The sequence below is a fragment of the Morone saxatilis genome, unplaced genomic scaffold (assembly GCF_004916995.1).
Source record: "Morone saxatilis isolate NCDOM2014 unplaced genomic scaffold, NCSU_SB_2.0 Contig16, whole genome shotgun sequence".
In the NCBI taxonomy this organism is placed as follows: domain Eukaryota; kingdom Metazoa; phylum Chordata; class Actinopteri; family Moronidae; genus Morone; species Morone saxatilis.
The window spans coordinates 12,818,173-12,825,954 of NW_023339718.1; the positions used below are offsets into that span (position 1 = coordinate 12,818,173).

Here is a 7,782-nt window from a genome sequence, read left to right on the forward strand (position 1 = left end):
CCCACTGTAACTTCACAACAATGGTTTGTGTTATGTACATTTGTCATCTGTCACTACACAGCTTAATGACATCACTCAAATGGGGATGCAAAAAACACACAACATGAAAGTGATCAGAAAATCTAACACATCTTAAAGAAAAAGAAAATAAGAGCAAAAGAAAAACTATCTTTTTAAAACTTTTTTTTGTTCTGTTTTTTTTAAGTTTTTTTTTACATGTCATTAAGTTCATGCGCATGCCACATAATGAAACTGGCAAGATCCTTCCATTAAAAAGCAAACAGTCCACTCATGGCAGATCTTGTAGCTGACCAACATGCTTTCGAACACTGAAGGCAAAAAAGTACAAATAAGCCGTCCATTAAGACCCAAGTGTTTCTTTCCAAGGCAAGATCCTTACGTGAAGAGATGGTGAAGGTTGGTGACTGGTTTGAAACATGTAACAGGTGAGCCACTCATTTGGCTAATGTCCAGCCTTCTGTACACTGGTGTACAGCTCCCACAGGTTTCCCCTTCATATTAGCTCAAAGTTTCATTAGGCATTGAGGATCAAAGCACACAATGCATTGTTTGAGACAGTACACACTCCGCAAAACCCAGAGATAATACCGTATTCATTTTTTAGAAAAGACATAAGAACCAAATTAATACTTTAATATCAAACACTATTTACATCAAGAAGTTTTTCTAATAATAATAGTCATAATCATCATCATCATAACAATAATAATAATTATACAGTTTTAACAATGATGTATCTCATTTTTTTCTTTTGTCCTCCAGAAAGGTACAAAACAGATACTAACCTAACACTACATTGTTTTATGGTCGACTACCTCAGGATACACAGTATCCAGTTTATAAGTTGATCCTCATTTCCCAGGTTAAGGTGTGTACAGAATAAACCATGGTAATAATAGCAATAATGACAAATAGTAGTATTGGTAACTATAAGAGAGTACAATTGAAGCTGGTTTCTGATAAAAGTCTAGTGTTAATCTGCTGACAAGCCTCCATTTTGAATCTTATGCAGTGCTCATTCCCTGTGGTGTTCTCCTGAAAATTAGTACCTCATTAAATGGCCTCGTCTCATATTACCCCCCATAGCTGAGCTGCTATTCTGCTGTAATAGCATTGTTACCATAGAGCAAAAAAAAACAAATGGCTAAAGGCAAAGGCATTCCTTCCGGGGGTAAAAAAAAGCAGAAAAAAAGGCAGCCATAAAAATGAAACGGCAATAATAAAATGACATTGAACAGTAAGTTTGTCATTGAATCAGGTAGGGTTTTTTTTTTCCAGTAGTGTTGCATGGATTTTAAGTTGTTTTGTCTTGTTTTGTTTTGTTAGGCACTCTAGTCACACTACCTTCCGCTACCTCCCATTTCTTTTCTATCTCTTCGTGTGTGTGTCTCTCTTTAATTCTCTCCTTCACTCACCAATTCTCTCAGACTGCAAGGTCATTGGTGCTTTAAAACCCCCCATGGTGGAAATCTACACCACCCTCCCGAGACCCCCCAAGCCTTCCACCATCTATTTTGAATACCAGAAATAACTCCCCTTGCCACAACATGGGGTGCACATGCCTGTCATTTTGAACCTCATTAAAGAGTCACTTAAACCAGTAACACTAGGAGCTGAAGGTGGACATGCAATTGCTCCTGTGCTCTTCCTTTTTTTGCTCTACTTCTCTCTTTCTATCTGTCTTTCCAAACCAATTGGTGCCCTATTTCTCATACAAAAACCTGACTGAAAGAAAGTCGGCTTCAGCGGAGTTAATTTCTCTGTCCATACTTCTTAGAAAGCAAAGAAACAAGTCCCTCTCGTTTGAAAAAAGACATAATAGCTTTCATTATGCTAACTCGCCATGTGCATCTGTGGGAGCTGAAGGAAGCGGAATATCATTATAACACAGTGAATTAATTTGAATGTAAGTGCTAACATAAACCTGGCTAGACTAAATAGAGCTGTGCATTGCCTTGAATTAAATTGACAGTTTCTCTGATCACACAATGTGTTTTCAACTAATTGGAGCTAGGCATCAGTCCTGTAAACGCTGCGCTAACTGCTTCAATAAAACTGAATGTGAGAACAAGCTAACTAATTTTTGATGAGCTGGTCAAAGCTGTGGTTATGTTTTAGGGACAAAGACATGAGTATGGCACTGAAGTGTCTTTTCAAACACTTTCCCATGACCTCTGTTTTTCTCATTTAAGTGGAAAATAAAATACTAAATACATAGTTTACAGTGTCTTCAATGTTTGACACAAGTGGCAAAGTAAAATAACTTAATGGTTTAGAAAAAAAAGTGTTCAATTTAGCAGTGAATCATTTTAAAACAATCAGAATCAGAGAAAAAAAAGCTGTGGATGCAAATGTTTATGGGCGTGTTAATATCGACTAATACTCAAATGGAAGAGAGAGAACAGTTGCTGCCCAGCTCAGTAAACATTGCATAAAATAACTGTGACTCTTGCCGTGAAACTGTGTGATCAACTTTCAAAAGATATCGATCCTCGATCTTAAAGCAGTCCATAAAGTGTCTGGAGAGAAAGTTTCAATTTAGCTGTTTTGTGAGATGGAGTGAACCAAATGCTTTGAGAGGTGTTTTATTGAGCAGGTCAGCGTGCTTTACAAAAGGAGGACAAGAAAATGTTGCCTCATGGTTCCATGGGTTTTACACCCACTCACTCAAGCTCTAAGTAGCTTATCCACCTAATACGCACACTCTGTATTCGAGAGAAGATTGGACACTATTTTTCAAACCAGGAAAGTCTGGTTAAGGTGCATGCTATGTATGTATTTCTCAGTGCTGTAGTTTCTAGTCTAACATCTGCTTTAAACCGTCTTCTTTTCCTTCTTTCAGATTTGTACTGCACTTGGCAGTAAAATGGAGGCGCAACAACATGCTTTCCTATGACCCAGCAGAACTAATCTAAATATTTTCTGAAAGGCTTCTTGAGAGGTCTCGGGACAACTGTTTACTTGTGTATATACAGTCCTTTCTAAGTCCTAGAATCTTAATTGTCCTACTGTGTAATGCTGCTACTGTATACAACTAAAACCCTACTGCTATTGACTAGCAGATTTTTGCGTTTGACTCTCTAAGCATGTGTGTGCTGTATATGTCTATGTGTGTGTGAGTAAACATCTGTGCTGCAATGACATAAACATGATGTAAAGGGATGTCACAAAAAAGTTACGGGAAAATAAGAATCACTAAGTGTCAAAAAACGGGATTTGGCATCTGAGTTGAAGGTTGAAGAGGGGGAACTGTCTCTCCCACTTCCAACATCAACTTTTTTTTACTCACAGACGGAGAAAGACCACTTAAATATATTTCTGAAAAAAATAGAGGGTTCCTTGAGAAGCCTGCTCTGATGCCCAATCAAGCAAACACACTCCACCCAAATCCCACCCCTTTCCCTGCAGCCTTGGGCAGATTCAGGCCACGCTAGGTGTTAATGCCCTCTGGGACAGAGGGAGGCGCTATAAAGTGAAGAGTGCTGGTAGGCAGACCAGCAACAAAGCCAGGAGTGGACATGTTTTCTGCAGGTAGGGCGCAGCATTTGTTTCGTCACTTCGGGAAGGCTCAGCCGGTTCGTGGCTGGTATCGTCTAAAGGATGAGAAAAAAGAAACACTGTGAGTTGCTATTTCTGGTACAAACTGCTCTTTTGCAGCAGTGCATTACAGACAGAAGACAACATACAATTATTGTATTCTATTGTGGTGTACAAATCCATAAGTTGACCCTATGTTGAAATGAATAACAGTTATTATTGGAGACTGAGATGTTTGGGCTCATGTACATAACAGTGTAAAGTAATAGTGAAGTCTGAGTTGCCATATGAACTTCGGTTGCTATATCATGCTTCGAATGTCATCAGAAACATTTTTTAATTCATCTCCCAGTTGAGCTGCCTCTTGTGTCTGTCTGGCAGTGGCATCAATATCTGTGAGCAGCCATGTGCCCGTTGCACCATGGGAAAGTAGCTGAACCATGCAAAGGACAGATAGACAGAACAGAGGACAGGACAGTTACATAACTTTACACATGTATGTGTGTGTGTGTGTGTGTGTGTGTGTGTGTGTGTGTGTGTGTGTGTGTGTTGTGTGTGTGGTGTGTGTGTGTGGGCGGTGCGGGGGGGGGTGGAGGGACGTGGCGACAATAGATGGCAAATGAATGTTTTAATTTCCCTCCTTTGGAGAGAGTAATAGGGGGATGAAATAAAAGAAGCATGCAAGGTGAGAGGCAGCCATCAAACATGCAGGCAGGATAATAAGGCGAGCAAATGGGCTGATAGAAAATCCAGCAGGAAGAGAGGCAGGTGGGCAATACAAATGTCTGAGGATCTGGCCTTGTGTATGTTTGTGTGTACCATTGAGATGCCAGTTTATGAGTTAAGAAAAAACATTTTAGAATGCAATAGATCTCATTTTCAAATTAATAATATCCATAAAAAAAATGTTTTTTTTGAATGACTAATGTCCCCTTATTTGACAGTTTGTTATACATTCCCAGTGGGGCGGTCTTTGTGTTGTTTCAGACCTTGGGGTGAGCTGGTGCTGGGGATGAGAAATCAGCATGTGGGTGATGTGGAGTGTTACAGTGACTGGGGTAGGCTCATGTATGAAGACATAAAAATGCTGTGCTGCAGAGCGAAACAGCAGCTCAGTGAGGAGAGGAAACAGAACATTAAAATGTTCCAAATATATCTTTGATATGTAAATGTATGTGCATGTGCATACATAACATTCAAATGATTATATTTATTGATTTTGAGGTGTTAGGGCAGAATGATAGTAGTTAAAAGTCTAGTAATAAAATTAAAGACTGATGATATGGAGCACGACATGCAGTGTGATGACGTGTGAATTTGTGAAAAGTGTGAAACATGCACATCTATGAGTCATATATAAACTATATATGTATATATATATTCTTTTTGTTCATAATTTCAACATAATATATATATAATATGCAAGCAACAGTAGCATGACACAACTTTGGTACTCTGGAGAAGAATCAGTGTAAGAGAAGCATCAGGCAGGGGTGTGGAAGGACAGATCAGCTTCCAGACAAACAGCATAAAAGGAAACAGGCACAGAACAAGAGACACATGTACAGATGTATGGAGGTCATACTGAAGACAATCAAAAAAGCAGGAAGCCATACTAACCTCGTGGTTCTAATGTATTGTCTACTTTGTCGTTTACATCAAAAACGCGGTCATGTACGCCTATAGTTTTCACACAGCTGTCTATAACAGAAAATAGGGAGAATGAGAGATCATTAGAGGTTTATGCCAAATAGGTTAGTGACATTTGAAGCCCCCCTCTCGGCCCTGAAATTAAACATCCCAAGCAACAAAGCTCATGGCAACATTCAGATGAGGTATGAAGGGACCTGGATTTCATTTGATGTGATCATCTATCATCCTTTTCATGTTTTTAAAAAAATAACATTTTCTTAGCAAGTAAAGCAGTTTTGTGATAAATGAAAGGGATATGTTGGAAAGTGAGCAAAAGGTAATTGGGGGGGAAGTGTGGTAACCAGAGAGGTAGACATAAATTGTTTTGATTTTCAATCCAAAATGTGTACTTCAACAAGCTCTATTACAAAGCTTTGTGTTGCATGCAAACACTTACTTGATGGTCGGACGAAAACTTTGAGCTTCAGGCATGTTTTTCTCCCGTTCTCAGCAATGGTGGAGGCTGAAAACAATGCAGAAGACTTGGGTAAGGAGGGTGTTAATGTAATACTACATGCAGAATCCCATGTGCACTTATCAATAAAAAAAAGTTTTTTTTCTTCATATACTGTTCTACATTAATTGATTTTTAAGAGCGAATATGTGTTCTTCACCGTAGACACCAGTTAAAACTGTGGTAGTTCATTGAGAAGAAAATGAACTTTCAGATAGTTAATGTTGACTCTTAAGTGGATTTTGTAGGGTTAGTCATGGTTCTTGTGAAATTATAGCTAGAAAGTATTTACAGATGTGGTAGGGAAATCTCTCTAGGGAAAGTGGAGTGCTTTGCTTACAGTTTAATTGTAGCATTTTAGATTCTACAACTGGCAGCAGCTTAGTGGGGGGATCAAGGAATTTGTGTCATTTTGGCTTTTTCCAAAACACTAAAAACTGGAAGATATCATGTTGTGCTAATACTTTATGTGAATACATGTATGTATTTAACTGTCTTAAAAACCTCAACACTCTCAACAAAGTTCACACACAGAGGATGTATGTGCTGCATGTGTGGATGGTTTGCGGTTGTTGTCAGGAAATGGATGCCTTCCTGTCAAGCCCATGGGGTGTGAATCTCCATGAGAGTTAGCTACCATAGTGGTTGTATCGCATGCCCTAAAAATATCTCATGTGGAGTGTGCCGGAAATATAAGGGCTCCTCTCTCTCTCTGTCTTCCTTCCACTTGCCCCTTTCCCCCTCTGGCACTGCTGAATATGAACTGGGAGCTGTGAAAAAGGGCCATCTGATCTCATGCCCACCGTCCTGGCACACTGACACAGGACTAAGAAACAGATAACAGCTGGATGGCAAGCGAACAACATTAAAATGCGGTAACAGCGTAAGGTCAGGAGGGCTGAGAGGCCCCCCACAGAGGAGAGCAGGAAAGCTTGATGAGGCCTGCTATGAGCAAGGCATTGCCAAAATTAAAGTGATTGGAAAGAGTGTGGTGGTATGCATCTGGATAAAATACTAGCATCGGATCTCAGGGTAGATCAAGGGCAGCTATATGGGCATGCGAAATTGGCAGAGACAGGATGAGATGGATTTCTATCTCTGACCCCCCTTTCCATAGTTATTAGTCAATAATTTTAGCTAATGAACACATTCAGATATTCACACTTACGCGAGACAGCTCACTGCTTCTTCAACTGCCTCAACATAAAATAGATGCTGGCGCGTTGGACTGCAGTGCTGGTGCTACATGTTTTATCTAAAACATTCTGCCAGAAATTAGAAACAGAATTGCTTATTGACACATTTTATACAGCAACAACTTCCAGACAGACATTGAAAATCTGCTATCTTTGCTGTATATGCTGCACACATTTCATTGGCTAGTAGGCTACTCGTACATATGCATAAAGGAAAATCAGTTTGGGACTTTGGGATGGAAAAGGGGGTATACACGCTGACAGACGAGGGAGAAGTGGACACAGCTGGAGTAAGGGAAGAGAGGGGGAGGCGGGGGTTTAGGCCTATAACGGTTCACTAGCAGGCAGGAGTTGACAGATCCCAAATTGGTATTCCTTTGAAAATGCCTTTGGCTTCATTGCATCAGCCTGTGGGAATTGACTCCACAGGAAACATAAAATGATTTGGCCCCCGAAAGACATCTCAGCAGACAATATCTCTCTGGAGCCCTACAGCGGGCGATAGCTAATAAATGGAAAACTACTTCTTGGTAATATGAGCATTATTTATATCACAATAGTGGGAAAAGCCTTCCCCAATGTTTGCCTATGGGCCGTCCTGACACAATACAACAGCATGTATTTTTAAAACTACTATACATTTCCTGCCTATGGATGGATGCAGCGCAGTAATGCCACACCATGCTCCAACTGACATGCTGGGTTTGCACCCCTATCCAGCGAGACAGCACCTGCCGCCTGCCCCTTCACCACAGGCACCATGTAGTGGGCTCAACCACACACACGCCCCACAACATGCACACATACCACACACACGCCCACAATGCACACATACACACACACACACACACACAACAACACACACACACACACACACACACA

At 40.3% G+C, this 7,782-nt stretch overlaps 1 protein-coding gene across 2 annotated transcripts in view; it reads right to left on the bottom strand.

Moving 5' to 3' along the window:
• Positions 1–1,296: 1,296 nt before the first annotated feature.
• efna5b (ephrin-A5b) overlaps positions 1,297–7,782 on the bottom strand; it is an 89,870-nt gene continuing 83,384 nt past the window's right edge. Inside the window, exons 3-5 of one of the 2 annotated variants that reach the window (XM_035659139.1) lie at positions 5,648–5,713; positions 5,179–5,259; positions 1,297–3,614 (exon numbers count right to left, since the gene is read on the bottom strand). In XM_035659139.1, coding sequence (XP_035515032.1) covers positions 3,487–3,614; positions 5,179–5,259; positions 5,648–5,713 — 275 coding nt within the window. In that variant the 3' untranslated portion in view covers positions 1,297–3,486. The remainder of the gene's footprint in view (positions 3,615–5,178; positions 5,260–5,647; positions 5,714–7,782) is intronic. The other variant, XM_035659140.1, reaches the window with a different exon arrangement.